The 20,874-nt window shown below is 40.3% G+C and overlaps 1 protein-coding gene across 2 annotated transcripts in view; it reads left to right on the top strand.

Moving 5' to 3' along the window:
- Positions 1-20,874, top strand: part of PAWR (pro-apoptotic WT1 regulator) — a 138,373-nt gene that overhangs the window by 182 nt on the left and 117,317 nt on the right. For both annotated transcript variants that reach the window (XM_072655454.1, XM_072655456.1), the window contains exon 2: positions 399-924. In XM_072655454.1, the coding sequence (XP_072511555.1) occupies positions 493-924 (432 nt within the window). In that variant the 5' untranslated portion in view covers positions 399-492. The remainder of the gene's footprint in view (positions 1-398; positions 925-20,874) is intronic.

Raw genomic sequence — 20,874 nt, 5'->3', positions numbered from 1 at the left:
CGCCGTGCCCTCCTTCCCGCGGCCGGACCCGGGCGTCCATGTGTCCGGACAGGTTCCCGCCTCCCGCGGGGAAAGGCGTGGACGGCGCCCCCGCCGGGTGGGGGGCGCCACCGTCGGGCCGGTGATTTAGTTACTTTTCGGGGGGGTTCTGGATTTCGGGAGAAAAGGGAAGGCTGGCAGGTGGAGGTGCGCTCCCCCCAGCTGGTTTGCAGAAGAGAGGGAGCGCCCCCCCAAACGCAACTCCCTCTAAGTTAATTGTGACGCCCACGGGGTGCGTCCCGTGCGGGGATCCCGGGAAGCGCTGTCCGGGACCAGCCAGCTTTGGGGGGCGGTGCTGGGGGCCCGGCTCCCCCGTGTCTCACCTCCCGCCCCCTCCCCTTTTGTGCTTCTTCCCGCAGGGGCAGTGGCGCCGTCGCCCCCGCCCGGGGGTCGTTCCCTCTAGTTCTCCCCGGACCGGGGGTGGGCGAGGGGCTCCCCGCCCCCTCTGGGAACATGGCGACGGGGGGCTACCGCACCGGCCCGGGCCCCACCACGGACTTCCTGGAGGAATGGAAGGCCAAGAGGGAGAAGATGCGAGCCAAGCAAAGCCCCCAGGGCCTGGCGGCCGCGGCGGCCACAGCGGGGGGCGCGGGGAGCGACGAGCTCAACAGCCACCCCCCCGCCCCCAGCGCGCCGGCACCTGCCGCCCCCGCCGCCCCGGACCCCCGCAGGGCCGAGGACGAGGAGCCGCCGGGCCCGTCGTCCCGTGGCGGCCCCGAGGCGGGCGGGCAGCCCCCGCCGGGCGAGCGGGAGGAGCGGGACGGCGGCCGCGACAAGGGGAAGAGCTCGGGCCCCAGCGCGCGGAAGGGCAAGGGGCAGATCGAGAAGAGGAAGCTGCGGGAGAAGAGGCGCTCCACGGGCGTGGTGAACATCCCTGCGGCCGAGGTGAGAGGGCCGGGGGGGGCCGGGCTGCCTGGGGTGCCCCGCGGGGCCGGGGTGGGGGCGGGGCGGGGGCCGAGCGGGCAGGCACGTGCTGCGCCCCCCCCATCTGGCGCTGCACCTGGGGCCGCAGCACCCTCTTTCCTTTCTTGGGCTTGGCCGTTTAGCTCCATGCAGTTACACGTTGTGTGGGGACCTTGGAGTCCGGGACTTGGGCTCTGGAGTCCCAGGACCGTCCTGGCCTTACCTCCAGACGTGCCTGCCCAGGGCGGATTCCCACACTCACCGCCCCTCCCCCCTTTTGGGAATAGGACATTGAAGGCATGAGTCCAAGTGCAGCAGGTGGCGTTTTAAAATCCAGTAATTTAAAAAGTGGGGTGGACTACCTGGCTGGAGTAAGATGTTTAAGGCGTGAATAAAGCTGCAGCCACCTACGAAGGGGGCATTTTAAAATACAATAATTTAAAATGAAGTGGGATCGACTACCTGGAAAACCTAAGTAGTGGATCCAGGGCAGATATTTGGAGGTTGCAGTTTGTTCCCAAATAGTTTTCAGACACACAGCAAGCAAGCAGGAGGCACCTTCCCACTGCAGAAGAGGGAGAAAAAGTCTTGTCTGGTGTCTGCCACTCTCCTCTTTGGGGGAGGGGAGGGCCTCTGAATTGAAACCTTGGGTCTAAACATTCACCCATGTTGCCTCATCCTTCCTGTCCTTATCTCTTTGATCATATTTTCCATTGTTTTTACTCCTGCCCCTTTATGGCATTTGGCTCACTTAGGTTGAGAATTCATTGTACAGCTATGTTAAGGATTTAGGGCTTTTAAAATGGTACTTTGTTCCTACCGTTTGTGGTAAATTAAGGTGTAGGTTTGAGCAGACCTCAGTTTTGAATCTCACAGGAATTTCTGAAGTAGAAAAATGCAGCGGTTCTCTGTGTTTAAGAGGGAGAAAGACATTTTTATCAGTCAACAAAACTGTCCTCTGTGGTTTGCTACTTGCACAAAAAAGATCTGGTATTCATTAAATTACTTTAAAAGGAATTCATAAGAATGGTAATCAAATTTCTAGGGTTTTTTTTTTTGAGTTAAAAATATAAAGATTGTTGGGAAACTTAGGACAAAAGGCTTGAGGAAAACTACATTCCTCAACTTTATTTTTAAAAAGGAAAGTTGATGATTCAAATGAAAATGGACTGCTTCACTTTCAAAACGGTTCTCCCTTTTCATCTTTCTGAGAGAGTTGAGCCAAACTACTGTATCTTGGCTAATATTAACATATTTTTGTATTTGTTTCTTCTCAAATAATTTCTGCAAGCACTATTCTTTTTATATGAAGATTAGTGTTTAGTGGGGGAAATAAATAGGGTGTATCACGTGAAATCTTGAGAAACATCTTTTGTTAATACCCATGCTCTTAGCTGGAGAATGTAGTGCTGGGAATGTAGATGACTCCCAAGTACAATTGAGTCTAAATACTGTGGAATGTTTTCTGTTTGGGTGTTGCTAACTCCCAAATTTAATCTTCCTCTAAAAACAAACAACCCAGGGTACCATTTTTGTCTGTGGAATTTGATCCTGTTTTATTGAATAAGGAATTGAAGGCTGTCTTCTTTCAGTGGTAACCATGGGCCCTGTCTTTACATATAGTATAGCCCCACAACTACTACACTGTAATGTTTTTTTTTTTTTTTTTACGGTGCCTAATTATTAGCAGGCTCAGGGCGTGAGCACTCCCAAGATTTGTAGTGGTTTGCTTTTTAGAAGTAACTTTTTTTTCTCTGTTAAAGCAGTAAGAGTTCAAAATAGGTGCCAGATAAAATAGAAACTTTTCAGGTAAGGCATTTGGATAGAATTGGGTTGTTGCCTTTGGAAGGTCTGTTCCATTTCTTTATTTGCAGTCTGCCTTGTTAAGTTTTAGTAATGAGGATTCCATTGGACTTGTAAAGAGTTTCTTGAGTTTTGTTCTCCAGGCACTAAAATACGTAGAGAGGACCATGCATTGACTTTCAAGTTGAAGCTTCGTAAATCTGAAAAAAAACCTTTATTTTAAGTTTCAAAAATAGATTTAGTTACATATCAGTCCAAGACCAACTTCTGATGAGTACTTGACAAAATCAGCATATACTTTGGGTCTGTTTGGTGACACATTTATTATGTCTTCTGCTATCCAATATCTGCAAGATGTTTGAGTATCTATTGTCAGGCTGAAGGCAGGTGAAGATATTATTTTATTAATTAGTTAAGCACATATTTATTAAGCACTTGTTATGGGGAAAAAACATGTTAAACTAATGAACCAAAAAGTACTATTACTGGTGATTAGGACAAAAGTCTACAGGATAGAAGACTACACTTTCTGTTGTTGTTCGTTTGGTTTTTTATAATGTTTTAATAGATCATCACCTTACAATTTGTTTGTGAATCAGGTGTGCTCTTGAGTGTGTATGTACATGTCTATATATGTGTATGGGTGTATGTATTTAGGGAGGTACCCTGAGAAGAGGCATTGTGGCGTAGACAACATAAAGTTGTTAGAACAGTCAAGAAGACTTGGGTCCATGTCCTGGCTTGACACATGCTGGTTCTGTGACCAGAGTTGTTCTTGGTACCCCCAGGCAACTTCAAGAGTGTCAAAGCTGCTATGCTTTGGTGAAAGGAATTTACTTACTGGGAATTACCACTCCCCAAAAAGAGAATCATCTAATTCCCTTCCTTCCTTCCTTCCTTCCTTCCTTCCTTCCTTCCTTCCTTCCTTCCTTCCCTCCCTCCCTCGAGAGATAGTCTAGGTATCTCCCCCTTCCTCTGACTTACACAGTATAATATTGAGCTGTTTCTTAATGCTTCCTTATTAAATCATTCTTTAATCACCCCCTCCTTTACCCCACACTGTGCAAAGCTTTGGAAGCTATATGATTTAAGTGATAGGAGAACCATAAGGAACTGTAGACTCTCCAGGGTCCTAAATGTGGGGATTGAGGGAGATAGTAGATAATAATACAAAGAGGTGTCATGCTGCACGACATAATTTTTTGCCAAATGAGTGCTAGAAACAATATATGCTGTTAGTTATGAGGTGGGAGAGATTATATTGGGCTGAAAAGGATTTATGGAGGAGGGTCTTTTTTATGTTTGAAAGAAAAACAAGATTTTAAAAAGCACGCAAATGGCTTAGTAGCTATCTGAAATACAGTTGTTGCCATGTAAGACGTCTGAAGAGGAGAAAGACAAGTTTATGGGAGTTTAGTTTTAAAAGGAAAAGAGGCCCAAACCCTTCATTTTGCAGATTAGGAAACTGAGGACCAAAGAGATTGGGGGAGGGAGGGGAGAGATGCAGTTTGCCTTGTGTCTCTAAGAGTAAGCAGCAAAGTTGGTATTTGAACTGGTTTTTGGTTTAATCATGTAACCTATAATATTATTTCTTTTTGGAATTACGTTATAGACTCTAGTGTTCTAGAACTTTGTTGTTAGAGTTTTAAGTCAGCTTTGGAGGTCATCTGAGTTAACTTTGTCATTTTGTAGATGAGGGTGCTGAATTCCAAAGAGGTTGTCACTTGTCCAGTGTCACATTGATAGTGATAATATGGAGGGACTAGAACCCAGTTCTCAGGGCACTTGTAGGGAGGAGAAAACCAGCTCACAGGTGTAAAGAGAAATGCCATTCGACTTCCTTGTTATCCTGACATCTTTTTCATTTCTTAACTTTTACCTTATGACTCTCATGAAGTTTTGATCAGAAGTGATCTTTGGGTTATAGATTGGTTAGACAGATTTATATTTCTCTGCCCACAGAAGCTATTCCAGACATCCTCAAGCCCCACATGCCTCTGCCTCCCTCCTCAGCTAAGAACTCCTGCCTCATCCTTTAATTGGAAAAAAAAAAAAGGCATTTGATGTGAGCTTTTTTTTCCTATTCTAATCTCAAAACCCCTTAAAAACGAACTCCTACTCTTTTCCTTTCTGCCAATTTAACAAAAAGGTTTAACCTTCTTGTTAATTTCTACTTGATCCCATCCCTTCCCATCTTCAGCGACAGATTGCATCCTCAGTCCACCTACCCCTATACCTGGAATCTTCAGTCTCCAACTGGTTCCTTCAGTGTCTTCAAATATGCCCATCTCCTCCACCCTTTAAAAAAACCTTTGCTAGACCCTATCCCCTCAACCCATCATTGACCTGTTCCTAGATATGTTCTCCTCTCTGAGTTTTGGTGACATTTCCCTCTTCCTGCCTCATTTCACTCTTCTCTGACTGTTCCTTCCCTGTCAACTTTGCTGTCCCCATCACACACTCCCTAATTGTAGGGATTCCCCAGTGTCTTGGTCCTTCTTCTCTGTGTTCTTTATGTAACCACAACAGCTCCATTGTTTAACTATTATCTCTATACAGATGATTCCTAGATCTAAATCTGTATTTTCAGCTTCTTCCCAGAACTGCCATCTCACTCCAGTCTCAGTTGTCTCCTGGTTATTTCAAACTAGATGACCAACAAATATCTTCAACTCCAATGTTTAAAATGGAATTGTCCCGACATATCCAATGAGTTGCCAAATCTTGTTATTTCTACCATCACAACATCATTCTGCCATCATCTATACCTCTCACTCAACCTCTTCACACACACACACACACACACACACACACACACACACACACACACACACACACACACACACACACAGTGTTTCCTAGCTTTTCCCACCCTAGTCCCGCTTACATCCTACTGCCAAAATAATTTTTCTTAACCACAGATCTCGCCCTTTGTCTCCCCTCCTAAGCCAATTCCAGTGGCTTTCTACTGTTGCCTAAATAAAATATAAACTCCCATGTTTAGCTTTTAAAGCTCTTTCCAGGCTGGCCCCAATCTTTCCTTTCAGCCGCATTGGACATTACTCCCCCTCTCTCACTCTGTGATCTGGCCAAGATTTCTTTTTCTTGCACAGGACGTTTCTGTGTTCTGTTTCTGTGTCTTGGTTCTGGCCACCTCCCTGCCCCCTCCCTGTGTCTGGAATGCACTCCCACCTTCACCTCGGCCTCTTAGAATCACTCTCTTTAAGATGGAGCTTAAGGATTATCTTCTGCATGAAACTTTTCCTGACTCTTCCCCTGTTCCCCCCAAGCAGTTGGTACCCTTCACGAATTTCCTAGTCTATGACTATTATGTATATATTTGTATTTATTAACTTAATATTTATGGATATAGTTTTTATTTTTTCTTCTATGTATATAATTTTGTTAAATATTTCCTAATTACATTTTGAAAAAATTGTTAACAGTTCATTGTTTTAAGTTGGATTTCCAAATTCTCTCCCTTTCTCCTGATCCTTCTCACCCCTCTTGAGAAGGCAAGTAATATAATGATTATTAGGTATAGATTTTTATATGCATTTAATATCTTCACCATTAGACTGTAAGCTTTTTGGTGAGCAGGGATAGTTTCATTCTTTTTACGTACTGTAGTACATTCTTCATACTCCCAGGGCCTAACAGGGCCTGGTATGCTGTGGTTATTTAATAAATGCTTGTTTATTGATTGTAAAATGGTGAATGAGAAAAAAGGAGGGGGAAGCTATAGAACCAAGCAGTAATATAAATTAGACTAAAGACTAAATCAAATCTCGACAGCTTGGCTTAGTGGGTCAAGTCCTCAGCTATACTGGCTGTGTGGCACCATGGCTAGGCGATTGATCTTATCAGTGTGCCAAGCAACTCTCTAAGATTATAATTGTAGAGAAGGGGCCCACCTTCGTTCCCAAAGGGATTTTCTTCACTTGGGAGTTTCCTATAGCTTCAATTTTCAAAGTGGTGCTTGAGCCCCTGAAAGTCCCCAAAACCCTTTTGTGGGGACAAAGCTATTTTCATAATAATGTTAAGATGTTATTGGCCTATTAAAACACTCCTCTTTTTTCCAACTACAGATCTGGGGGAGGCCAGGTTTTCTTCATATACTTCAACCCAAACAACACATTGCAACAGATTGAATGAAGAAGCAGATGAGAATCCAAAGCCAGACATGAGAGAGATTAGCAAAAAACATAGAAAATAAGACCACTTCTCTCACTAGTTTTTTTTGTTTTGGAAAATTTAGTTATTTTTTCGTAAAAATGTTATTTATGTTAGCATATAATGGATTTATTTTTACTTAAATTACTCAATAAATATTGTACAATTGTAATATTATAATAACATCGCTTTTAATTTCTGATACCATCAGTTTTGTAGTTCAGTCATGTCTGACCCTTCATGACCCCTTTTAGGGTTTTCTTGACAAAGATACTAGAGTGGTTTGCTATTTCCTTCTCCAGCTTAATTTACAGTTGTGAAAACTGAGGCAGACACAGTGAAGTGACTTGCTCATGGTCAAGTGGCTAATAAGTGTCTGAGGCCAAGTTTGAACTCAGGAAGGTGAATCTTCTTGACTCCAGGCTTGACACTCTCTTTACTGTGCTACCTAGCTGCCCCAAACCACTTAGAGATGGTAACAATTCAGTTGATATTTCTCAAGCAGTTGTAGCATCAGCACTATTTAGTAGGCCTTATAAATCCAAATAGCTTTTAAAAAAAAACCCCACCCACAACACCTTTGGCATGGTCATTATTTTCCAGACTGTCTACCTTTCTATGTGATGAGTCAGGAGAGAAACTATTAATGACTCAGAGCTAGAGAAAATTGAACTTGTGAAAAAGTTAGTTAGGATACAGACACACTAAGGAGACTGTTAGAAGAATGAAACCAGTCTCAAAGCCTCTCAGTTTTTCTTTTGATATTATAGATATGTTTTTGGTGGATCACCTTAGTGCCTGTTCCCATAAAAGTATACACAGACAAGGTAAAAAGTATATGGAGTGCCAAGAGAACAAAGATTATTTTCCTGGTGATAGTTAAACTTGCTGCTACAACTTTATTAGAATTAAGAAAATAAAAACTGTGGATTGGTTGGGGCATTGGGATGAACGCACCAAGCTGAGGCGTAGTCTTCCTTGATCAGACAGATTCCATTCCTTCAATGGATTAGTCATACTCTGTGTACCTTCTCTCCCTCTTTTTAGTGGTATTACACTGTTTTATTAGCAGTGGGCCCAAGGTGGGCAGGAAATAGAGATGAAACATTCATGCTACTTGTTAAAGGATTTTTTTTGAAGGTGGGGAGGAAGTTTGGTATTATTGGTAAAAATGAGAATTGGAGATTTTTCTTCCTCCATGCCTGTCTCCTCACCTCTCATTTCTCATAAATGTGAACCACATATGCCAATATTTAATTAATAATGTTAGAATCTTGGCTGAGACAGATAGTTTGTAAATAGTTATTTAGATGCTGGATTATTTTTTTACAAGTGGTGCCTAGGAACTTCAGCATCCTAACTTAGTCATTCTCCTTTGACTGATGAAAAGAAGGCTTTCTTGAGTGTCTTGCCAAGGTATTCTTTATGGGAGTCACCTTTTTCAGAGGAGAGAGAGGCATATAAGCAAACTTGTCACCTGCTGCTCATGGTCTTGACTGGCTAGTTCAGTAAGGACATTTGATGTGACAAAGCAGTTATGTAAATTGTAATGCCATCTTTACCCATTCCCTTCCCTCCCCTCCACACCCCTTTTGTTGTTTCAAGTGTTAGACTCATGGGGTCATTTTCCTGACCTTAGTACCCCAGTTTCATAGCTACCGTTCCTCTAAACACAGACCATTTTGCATATTTTTACAAGAGCACTTAAATGATTTACTAGTTTGTTTTCTTCAGAGGAAACACAAACACACCAAAGACTCAAATGACCTCATTTCAAAGGGGGAAGTTAGTAATACTTAAATATACTGAAAGGGGGAAAAAAAACATTGATGGGTTGGTCTTGTTGGTTTTCCTATGGTCTTAAAACTGCTTTATTGGTATATTTTAGGCATTTATTTTTATTAGAATAACAATTATAATGTTGAGAAGATGATATTTAGAAAAATCAAAGAATCTCTCATTCTGTATGACTTTGGGCATGTCACTTAACCAGAATTGGTTTCATCATCTGTAAAATGAGTTGGACTAGATGGACTTAGCTCTAAATCTGTGATTCCAGTAATCTTTGCTAAGCATGGAATAATGGCATTTCAGACTTGGAGGGGACCTTGACTTCCACTTAGTCCAGATGATACAGACCTTCACCAAAATCCTAACAAACTGGACAAGTGGTCTTCCAGTCTAGTCACAGTGAGATGGCCCAGTGAATAGAACACTGGACCTGGAGTAGACCTGAGTTCATATGTGGTCTCAGACACTTACTAGTCACTTAATCTCTTTTTAACCTCACTTTCTTTAACTGTAAAATGGGGGTAATAGTAGTGTCTACCTCCCGTGTTTGTTATAAACATCAAATGAAATATTTGTAAAGCACTTAGCACAGTACTGGCACATAGTAGGCAGTTAATAATGCTTTTTTCCCTTTCTTCAGCCTGAGAGCACCTCTGAGCATTCCGCTTTTGTATAGCTAAGTTTTAGGAAATGCTGTGTTAGGAAAGCTAGCTTAATTTCAGACCATTAAGCATTTATTAAGCTCCTACTATGGAGCTTAATGCCAAAGGGCATGGTACTAGAGGTATTAAAAACAATTAACCAAAACAGTCTTTGTCTTTATGGAGTTTAGCTATCTGGACCTTGTACCTTGAAGCAATTTGAAGTCACTTTAAATGAGAACATTTATTAGAAAGTAACCTTCCCTCCCCCATACTCCCATCCCTTCTTGGAACTTCTGAGATAAATTCTTAAATCATTGCAGTGTATTGTACTGTTGAGAACTGCAATATGACCTCTGTTCATCTTGGTGAATGTTTAAGCTCTGATGTCTGGCCAGTAGTAGTTATCAGGAAAGACACCAAGACGTTGATGAATGCACAGATGTACCTTAGTGTTCCCTTCATGTCGCTTTCAGGCCAGCCGAGAAAAAGAATATGTTGTTTGACCTTATGGATTATGTCTTCAGCTTATTAAACCATTCCACCATAGGTGATGGCCATTTATTTTTCTGTGTCTTTTTCAGGCCTCCTCCTAAGGCTGCTCATAATTATTTTGTCCTCGGACCTGAGTGGAGAGATCATAAGTATATAAGAGAGAATATAGCAACAGGAGAACTGCTAAGACTATATATTTTGTAGGCACTCAGCAAGTGTCTTTCAGGGCCTTACTTTAAAAAACAAAAACTATTTTTATTGATCCCTTTACGTTTTTAGATCATAATCATCTCTGGATCTAAAACAATTGCACAAAAACAAAGGTTTAGAAAGACGAGAAACTTGGTGACTCAAAGTATTCCAAGGTAGTCCTTTGAAATTTCCTAGTATTAGATAAGTTTATAGGCTACGCCATCTTTTGTTTGTTTATAATCTGTCTTGAAGGTATAATTAGTAACAGTTGAACTACCTGTGTCTTATTTTTAGGTTGTCGCTTGGTAATGCTTTGACAGTTTTGTTTGATTTTATTTTCTGATATTTGATTGTGTAGTTGTACAGTAGCTGAATCACCTACTTCATGCACTCTTCATGTAAATTTTAGGGTGTAAGGTTGCATTTTGAAGACCCAGAAGGAGCCAGGGTCTGTTTCTCTTTTGGGTTGTAAAAGTAGAGCCAGAAAGAGCTTTGGAGAACATTTAATACAACACCTTGAGTAAACTGAGGACCAAGATTTTGAAGCCCCTGAAGTCTTACAAGTAGTAAATCAGTAGCACAGATAGGGTTTGAATCCAGACTTTCTGACTACTGTATTGTGCCAGTTTATGGGACATTGTCTGAGATGTTTTCAGTTTGAAAAATAGCCCTTCAGGACAAGATGAAGGGACTAAAGCCCCATGAAATCTCTGAAGAGCCAGGATTTGTCTAAACTGAGAGAAGAAGAGGGGCAATGGTATATGGTGTGAGTAAAACAGATGAGATGGGTCAGTGATAAATTGAGTCAACCAAGTTGAAGCCAAAAGTCCCTTTAAGAGAGTAATAGAAGAAAAGTTGGAGCAGATAGGTTAAAGGCTTGGAATGCAAACCAAGTAGTTTACACTTTTATGCTGTGGGTTTTGAGGGGTCGTATCAAGTTTTGGGAGCAATGGGAGGTGATCCTTGCAGAATCTTTTCAATGTTAATCACATGCCATGAGTAGGATGGAGTGAGATCTAAGGCGATTAATAGATCAGACCTGAGATAATTAAGTCTGGAAGGGAAATGATATGAGAAACGTACCCATGTTAGAATCATAGAAATCTACAGTTTTAATATTGTAATGTTCTAAAAGAGTTCCCTAGGAAGTCCATACTATATAGATGGGGGGGAAAACTCATGAAGGACACACATTACATGACAGAAGCAGGACTAGCCGCTAGGTCTGCTTGCTTCCAAAATCCTGTGTGTATGTTGGGGGTTTCCCCATTGAGGTGGTAAGCCTCACTGTCTTCCATACTATTATCACTCCACATCTCTTAAGTGTCATCTGACCAAAAAGAGAGGCAAATACTGAGCTATCTCTTGCTTTAATAAGTATTCTCTAAAGAAAATCTTATGGTTAAATATTCTTTTCCTTTTTAATCCTAAGAAACAAAACGAAACCTGACTTGTCTGTGACTTACAGTGTTACACATTGGCCTGGGGGATTGAGAGGTTGTGCCTTGGAAGAGAGATGCTTGAGTCCAGGTCTTCCTAACTCCAAGGCCATTCACTTCCTCTTCTGAATTCTCACAAATTGAATGCAAAATTTAGTTACCAGTTTTTCCTCAATTCTTCTGACTTTGTAAGTTCTTTAAAAGTTTTTCACATTTTCCATCAGATTGGTTGGTCACTTCGCAAAACTTGACCCTTTTGTTTATGTTCATATTGAATGGGGGACATGTAAAGTTAAGGAATGAATTATCTAATCCTTGCTAATCATTGGAAGCTTGGGATAACACTGTCTGGCAACTGAATTCTATGCGAGATAATCAGCAGATTAGTTGATTTATTAATCAACACAAGCATATCTACCAGCAGAGGCCTTGGCTTTGGAATAGTTTCTGGGTTTGGATCCGCTGTTTCACTGCCCATGTGATCTTGAGCAAATACTTGAACCTTTTTGGATCTCTCTTATCCTTGAAAAATGAAAGGGGTAGACTCGATGTTCCTTCCATCTCTAGATTTATGAGTCTTGATCTTTTCTGTGATGCTTACTACAAAGTTAGATGGTGCAGTAGATAAAATATTGGACCCAGAGTCAAGAAGCCCTGAGTTTGAATTCTACTTCACAATAGCTATGTGACCCTGGGCAAGTCACTTAACCAATATCTGCCTAAGTGTATTCATTTGTAAAATGGTTATTATGAACATAAAAGGAGATAATATTTGTTGGAGCACTTTCCAAAACAATGTTACCTTTCTGAGTCTCATTTTCCTCAAACAATGTAGGAGATAAGATTAGGCAGCAGTTGTAGAAGGGACTTCTTACAAGAGAATATTTATAATGGTACTGTTGTGACCAGAATACATCCAGAAACCAAGAACTAGAAAATTAAAGAGTGTCCTGATAATCTGTAATCTAAGTTTATTTATGTACTATAGTGGAAATTGTTACACATTTGTTTAAGGTTAAGTAAAATGGTAGGTGTTTTACCTCTGATAAAAAGTACTTTTAAAAAAGAGGAATTGAAGATTTAGAATTAGCCAGTGTTTCCTAGTACTGTCCAGGAAAGAGGGAAGAGAGAGATGGTATGATTTTTCAGCAATTAAAAATTAAGTGTTTTGATACAAACTTCTAGAGTGCAGAAATTAATTCATTAATTTACCAGAGCTTGATGGAAATATCCCTTGAGGACATCCAATCCCCTTTGTTCTAATTCTAAGCTTACTAAGAAATCTTATTTTGAGCAGACTTTATCCATCATGAGGCAGTGTCCTGTACTGATAATCGGTCCTGTGAGGCTGGTTCTTTCTCCCGTTTTAAATTAATAAGGACATTCTGTTTTAAAAATTAGTCTCTCGTGAATTTGCTTAGCTTGCATGAACTGACAAACTGATTAAAAAAAAAAAATCCAGTATCTGAATCTGAACTTGAATTCATGGTTCCCTTCTGTCCCCTCTTTCTGTTCCACCTTCCTCCAAGTGGTTTTAACTTAAGACAGCCATCAGGTAGGCCCTTAGACTTTGTACCATCTTTCAGGTAACCACACACTGTCTTTTATTGCTTTCTAGTGGTTTGTTGCTGGACCTGTCTCCTTAGTTAAATTCACCCCCTTTAGTGCAAGGATGAGTGTTCCACTTGCACATCTATCCCTTACAGTGCTGAGAACGCAAGAGATTCTCAGTCCTTATCATAAGGCAGTAACATTAGCTAACATCTGTTTAGCTCTGAGGCTCTGAGTGTATTCTTCTGTACTATCTCATTTTATCTTCATTTAGAACCCTTTGAGGTAGGTGTTCTTCATCATCCCTGTTTTACTGATCAGGAAACTGAGGCAGACAGGGGCTAAGTACTTGCCTAGACTCACACAGTTGTTAACTGTCCTGGATTTGAACTCCATCTTCTTGACTATAGGTCCTTATTCTCTCCATTGACATGTAGCTGCCAAGGTTCATAGATGTAGAGATGTAAGGGGACTCAGGGCACATCTAGTCCTACCCCCTGACTTAGAGACATATGAAATTATGCTCAGAAATGTCATAAGGTATTAAAGATTATAGTCCTACAGCTAGAGGGGGCCTTCAAAGCCTAACCTCATTTTACAGATGAGGAAACTGAGGCGTAGAAAGTTCACAGGATCATAGATCTGGAGATAGAAGGAACCTCTGAGGCTATCTAGCTGCCATATTTTATGAGAAAAACAGTAGAAATAGAGAGGTGCAATAAGGCAATTGCTTCTCTCAAGGACCTTACTGTGTACTTCTGCTGAATATTTCTTCACTTAACTTATCAAAGAATTCTCAATACAACTTATCCTTACGTGTGTGTATATTTGTGTGTGTATATACATACATATATATGTAATATAGACATGTATGGACAAATGTAGACTCCAGTATTGTTTGTCTTAGTACTTACTTCATTACAATAATAACCTTGGTGACTGCCAGTAACCCCTTTTGATTATTTATCATCCAAAGAGGGTTGGAATTATATCCTTTCCACTCAGTGACTGATGGTGCACACACCTGGACGATTAACACCGTGGAGCAAAAGCAATTCTATACAGGTGCATCAGGGAGCCTTCATTTATGCTGACCATCACCTGATAATTAATTTACGTGTAACTCATGGAGCCCTAACAGATCTTTATAGCTAAGGCACATGTAATGCCTTTTTCCCAAGTTGCTATTGAAGAAATGAGCCCAGTTTGGTTTGTCCTTTTAATGTCTGTGTGTACTACCACGGGATCAGCATCGCAGGATTATAAAATTGAGAGCCAAAAGACAACTCAGAGTTCATATAGTCCACCCCAACCCTCATTTTATAAATGGGAAAACTGAGACCCAGAGACTTGGGTTTTGGCCAAGGTTACCCAGGGAATAACAGAACTGGACTGGCTACAGTTTGTTTTCAGCTGATCAAGGATTATCAGTGTCATTTGGCTACCCCTGGGGATCCCTGAGACCTTTGCAGAGGGTCTTTGAGGTCAAAGCTATTTTTACAGTGATGCCAAGACATTTTAATTTTTAATATAGTAAATACTGATAGCTATAAACGAAAGGTCTTGTGGGGGGGGGGGAATCCTTAGTTTTTAAGAGTGTAAAGTTCTAAGACTGAAAAGTTTGGGACCCACTGGTGTAGTATTTAGACTTGTGTTAAAGTCTTACCTCTGACAGTTGCTGGCTTTCTGGTCCACAGGCAACCTCTCTGCATGCCTCATTGTCCTCATCTGTAAATTGAGGGAGTTGGATGAGCTGGTCTATAAGGTACCTTCCAACTCTAAAATCTGATCCTCAGATATATGATCCCATGGACACTGTCTCTATTAGCAGCCTTCCTTGACTCATGCACTCGAGTTGGAATGGATACCTTTCTATCAGTTTGAGCTTTATTCCGTGTTAGAATAAATTAATTTGCCTTGAAGGTACTGAGTGTTAATCTCTGACACATGCAGTAACAAAAAATTGGGCCCAGGGAAAAGGTACCTTACTTATTTCTAACAAACAAGGAACATTCAGTTGGATAAGATGAATACTTCATTTGGCAGCTGCCAAAGGATCCAAGTTATTGATGAAACAGCTTTAGCTCTGCCGCTTCAGAGAGCTGATTCCTATAGGCAATTTCTGACTTCATGTGTTCCTTAATTTGAAATTCATGAGGTTGGTTTGTTATTTGTATGAAGGATGAAAGCTTATCCTGAGAGATGGATATTGTAAATAGCTGAAGCTGGATAAATCTGCCTAAGATGTTTTCAATTTTTTAAAAGATTTTCAATAATGTTTTGTTTTGCATCACCAAGATTTCCCCTTTTAATGTTCCCTTTCCCTTGTCCAAGAGAGCCATCCATCATTATAACAAAGAGTTATACTTGACCTTTTTATCTTGTGACCCTAAATGTGATATCAGGAAAAGTTTTGTAACCTCTAAATGTACATTTGCTACCTTAAGTCCAATCTGCAGTTACGTTGGTCTTTCTTTTTGTCCTACTCATGTATGTAGATGACAGCCCCTCCTTGTCTGGTGCTGGCCAGTTCTTCTCTGTGTCTTCCATAAATCTTCCATAAAAGAGCCAGCTCACTTACTGGAGGCCCTGTTTTTATTGGGGCTGCCAAAGGGACTGTTTGTGTTGTCTAGGCATTGTTGAAATGCATAGAAATGCTAAAATTTGTTTCATAAAGCATTTATTATGTGTAAGGTAGATCCTTGGGAGACAAAATCATTTCCTACTCTTGAGTTTTTATTTTTGTGGAGGGGGGTAGGACATTTATACAATTGAATAAATTCTGAGCTTTTACAAAGTAAATAGAAAGTGATTATAGTGAGAAGGGGAAGGGATGGGACATAGACTCTTATCTCCCACCTAGATTCACCATAGGAATGTGAAAAACATGTCCCAAACCCAAACTCATCTGCCCTCCTAAATAAACCCCTTGTGACTTTTCTGTTTCTTTCCAGAGCACAGTGATTCTTCTTAGTTACCCAAGTTTGTAAACAAGAAGTCATGTGGTCTCCTGACTCTTCTCCCACCCCTGTCTCCACCCTCCTATATCCAATCAATTGCCTAGGCTTGTAGATTCTATCTACAAGTACAACATCTCTTGCATCTACCTCCTTCTCCCTAACCCCACCATAACTAGCTTTGTTCAGGTCCTTATCACCTCTGGCTCTGCCTATTGTGGTACCCTCCCAGTTTTTCCTAGGTCAGACTTCTTCCCTCTGCAATCTGTCTGCCCTCCATAGAGCTGCTGAAATGGTACTTCTAAAGCCCAAAGCTGACCATATGTCTTTACTTGCTCAAGAAGCTTCATAGTCACCTCGTTACCAGTAGGACCAAATACAGTTGCTCTCTAGCATTTAAAACTTTTCAAAGTTTGCCTCCAACCTATCATCTTTCTGCAGCGTTTTCTTATTGCTTCTCCTTGCATACTCTGCGTTAGGCAAAATGGCCTATTTACGTCTTCCCCATCTGTACGTAACCATTCCCATCTATGTGCCTTAACATGGCCTTTCTCTCATGTCTGGGATGCTCTCCCTCCTCACTTTTTCTTCTGGGCATCTCTAGCTCCCTTCAAGGACTTTCTCCTTGGTTTCTTCAAGGACTGGTTTCTCCCAGTTTTTACTAACTCTTTCCCCCCATTACTTTTTGTTTTTTAAGAGAATTTTAGTGATACCTTGTTTAATTCACCAAATTTTCTCCCAATATTCCTCCTCATACACCCTCCCAGAGAGCTAGCTCATACAGTAAATAATATTTTTAAAGAAAAGAATACAAAGAGAAAACAACCTGGCAGAATTGATCAGTATATCCAAGTTTGAAAGTATGCACAGTACCACACCTGTGGACCTTTCACTTCTGCGAAGAAATAGGGATGGCAGCATCATCTCCTATCTCCTCCCTCAGAGCAATGCTTGTTTGTAATTTTTCAGCTTTCATTTCTGATTGTTCTGTGGTTGTTGCTTCCATTGACATTGCTTGGAGTCATATATGTTATTTTCTTACTTTGCATCAGATCATGTCAATCTTTCCATGCTTCCCTGTATTTATCATATTTGTAGTTTCTTATAGCCCAGAAATATTCCATTGTGTTTACGTATCGCATTTTGTTTAGCTATCCTACAGATTGATGGGTTTTTTGCTTCTAATTTTTTGGTATGACAAAAAGGGCCGTTATAACTATTTTATTGTACGCGGTGATTTTCTTGTGAATAGGTATTCTTGGGGTATAAGGCCATCTTTGGGTGAAAGGGAATGGATATTTTAGTTGCTTCATTTACATAATTCCAGGTTGCTTCAGAAATGATTGTACTGATTTAACACCCTCTGTTTTGTGTGCGTTTTGTATTTGTTTCTCTATGGAGAATATAAGATACTTGAGGCCAGAAACTTTTGTAGCCCAAGTCCTTAGAACAGTGGCTGGCTCATAGTAGCTGCTTAATCTGTACTTGGTGATCATTTTTGCCCCATTGAGCTTCGTTTCACAGGTGCAGAGAGCTTTCTCAGCAAATGAAAACAATGGCTTCATCCTTTATTTCTCATTGAATGAGGTGCCATTGCTACTCTCACCGTTGGAGCCGAAAGAGGCTTTTGTCTCTGAGGAGGCCTCACTTCCCAGTTTTCTCTCGTCAGAAAGTCTTCCCTGTCTTCTGCCCTGCTCTCCCCCCACATCTTCTTTTTGGGGTGGATTGGAGGAGTTAGGTTCTACATTTTTTTTGAAGGTCCTTCAGTACCTGTCTATTGTCATCATTCACCTCCATTTAGATTTTGGCCAATTTTGGAATCACCAATTTCTTCCCTAATTACAGTTAACCTTAGAGTAGATTTGAGGATGAAAGTAGGATGTAGGTTGGCTGGGGGGAGTTGGAGAAAAAGGAATTTTGGTCATGATTACCTTTAGAATAAAATAATTACAGTGGGTAGACTCAGAAGTTGAACATGCCTTTAATTCTTTGGTCCTTTTCTTTGGGGGAAAAAAGTTGCCTCCAAAGGTGCAATGTTAATTTCAGATAGAAACTTTTTTTTTCATTTTGCCTATGGTTTATTTAAAAAAAATTTTTTTTAAGGTGGAATATAGAATCTATAGCCAGTTGCTTGTATTTTGTAACGTATGAGGAGAATTTTGGAGTGTCAAGGGTCCTTAGAGATTACACATTAGTAAACTGAGCCCCAAAGAAACTAATGGACCTGCCTATAAGACAATGCCCAAGATAACGAGGGAATGGTAAAGTTACTTGTACTAAATGAAACCTCTTGTCTCTAATATTCTTTTCCTAGTAAATATAACTGCCCTTGGTGGAAGAATGAAGGGATGAAACAGGTTTCTCCCACATTGATTGCTTGGTTCTAAGAATAACAATTATTTTTACTGTCTTTTTAGCAAGTGTCCTTTGACTTTTTTTGCCTGGTAATTATGAAAACATTGTCATTAAGCATTTTCTTAGTAGGTTTGAAATTACTCTCTGGTTCTTGCACTAGAACAGTCAGTTATACTTACAGCATGCATAATTTTGGTTATACCTGGTTAGGACGTTGCTGCTAAATACTATTTAAAGTCAGGCTGTGTTTGCATCTTTATAGAGGAATAATGCAGATGCTTCACTTTCCTTAGCTTCTGGGTTTTGTTGTGATATCAGACTTCAGTGCCATGATGAAGGCTTTTATTGTGCCATCAAAGTTTGAAGTTAAAAATGGATTTATATCATGCTAACTTTCTGATTGTTACATTAGGAAATTAGAAATCCTGCATTTTGAAACATTAAAAAAAATCCTTTGATAGTTATCCACAGGAGTTAAAAATCTGTCTAGGCAAATTCAGTATTCAGGAAAGGGCAGATAATTTATCCATTCTGTCTTTGAGAACTTGTAAGTTTATTTTTTTTTTTTTGTGGAATACAAATGCTTTCCTGTTGTGTTTTTCTCTTTTTTAAATAATGCTGCTTCATTTTTAACATGTTGCTTCTTTATATGTTTACACCTCCTTTCTGGCCTCTTCTTATAACAAAGAGGTAAGTTAAATCTGTGCACAGAAGAATCAGAGCAAAAACTTATGCGTCTGTGACATCCTGCATCCATGGCCCCCCTAACTCTCTACCAAGGGGAAGGATTCCAATGTCATCTTTTCTCCTGAACTGGAGGTTTTCATTTCTGTTAACCTGAATCTAGCAGCCTTTTGTTGTTTTCATCTATATTATTGTAGTTTTTGGTGTATGTTTTTCTTCTCCTGCATTGTATTTCCTGTATTGTAAGAGATCACTTAAAATCCTTTGTGTAATACCATTCAGAATATCATATTCTTCCTTTACTCAGAAGAAGGCCCTTTTTTTCTGTGTTCACATTCATTTGTATGGTCTCTCCAGTGATGCAGACCCTTTCAGCTTATCTGTGCCTGCCTATCTTGTGACTCATTCATGTTTTCCCATAAGTTTGCTACAGGGGGTCCACCCAAGATTCTGCAGGCCTTCTTTACTTTTTTTCCACATAATTAAGGAACTAGTGGAGGATTAAGCATGACTACCAAACAAACTTTGCCACTGGACGCGCCCATCCTTTTCTTCCCCTTCTATGTTATTTCTTACTCCTGTTTTTCCTACAGGTTCCTTCTTGGTTGTTCATCGCAGCCTATATATTTCTTCATGGACATCTGTGTGATGTTCTTTAAAATTTGGAGACTGTTGCCCCATGCCTTGAAGTCTCAAAACAATACCAGTAGCATATTGTTATTAGAAAAGTTTATCCTTTAATTTTTAGGAGAAGCTTGGAGTCATTAAAGACATTTTACAGTTTCTTGAAATCATTCCAGCCTAGTCTCCTACTTAATTCTGGTTTGTCCATTTACTCTTTGTCCTTTATACTTACTAACTGATACACCTACTCATTAGCAAACTTAAGGTATTGTCTATCCAGTTGAGTGTCATGAACAGGGCAATCGATATTTTTCATCCCTTTGGTCTTTCCAGAGTGATTGGTCAGGTCAAACTTTCCAGGAGACTCTAGAATGTTCTAATAACTTGGTGTAACCAAATTTGTGAGGTAAAAATGAAAAACTCCTCTTCATGTGCGGATTCCAGTTTTCATAAATCTTAGATTTCAAAGCAGTTTTTAAATTTATTTACACATGAATTATTTGAATAACCGATAAAGGGGCTTGGGGGCAGTTTTTCCCTGGTCTCCATGTACTGGGATGAATTTACTCTATTAATGCACTCAAAGACAAACATGGATGAAATTACCCACACCCTACTTTGGATGCATCTGCCATAGGAAAAATAGTGAACCTTGAGTCTCTTGTCCTGTTACCATTCTTTCCATAATTCTCTGGCCAGAAGGGATAGGCTAAGAGGATATAACATAACTCCTAAGGAAAGGACTAATACATTTTATTATGCCATGAGATACTTTCCGGCAAATAATCAAAACAAACCTCTTTCCAAAGTGCATTCTCCTAGAAAACAGTTGGATATACTGTTGTTAACTGAAAGGATGGGATGTTTTCTTTTAGTTTTGGCACTATGGTCCTAACGTGTTTGGCCAGAATTTGGTTGCTTCTTCCTTTCAGTTATATTCATATTATTGTAAATACTAGAACTTCAGACCTGTCCACCTGTATCTCAAATGGATTTCCCTGAGGGGTAAGTCCCATCTGAAGTATCTGGGAAATGTAGTATTCCTATGTGGTGGAGGTGACTCCAACTAGCACATGCCTAAATATGTCTAACATTTTTCTTTTACTTGTAAGAATAATACTGTCTTCTAAAAAAAGATGTATTATTTTGGTGAATACTGTCTGAAAGGTCATGCCTTATAGCTGGAAAGGAAATTATGTCCAAAACAAAATTCTTCAAAGTCTTACT

The sequence above is a fragment of the Notamacropus eugenii genome, chromosome 3 (assembly GCF_028372415.1).
Source record: "Notamacropus eugenii isolate mMacEug1 chromosome 3, mMacEug1.pri_v2, whole genome shotgun sequence".
Taxonomy (NCBI): Eukaryota; Metazoa; Chordata; class Mammalia; order Diprotodontia; family Macropodidae; genus Notamacropus; species Notamacropus eugenii.
This window is presented reverse-complemented; position numbering and strand designations above follow the sequence as displayed.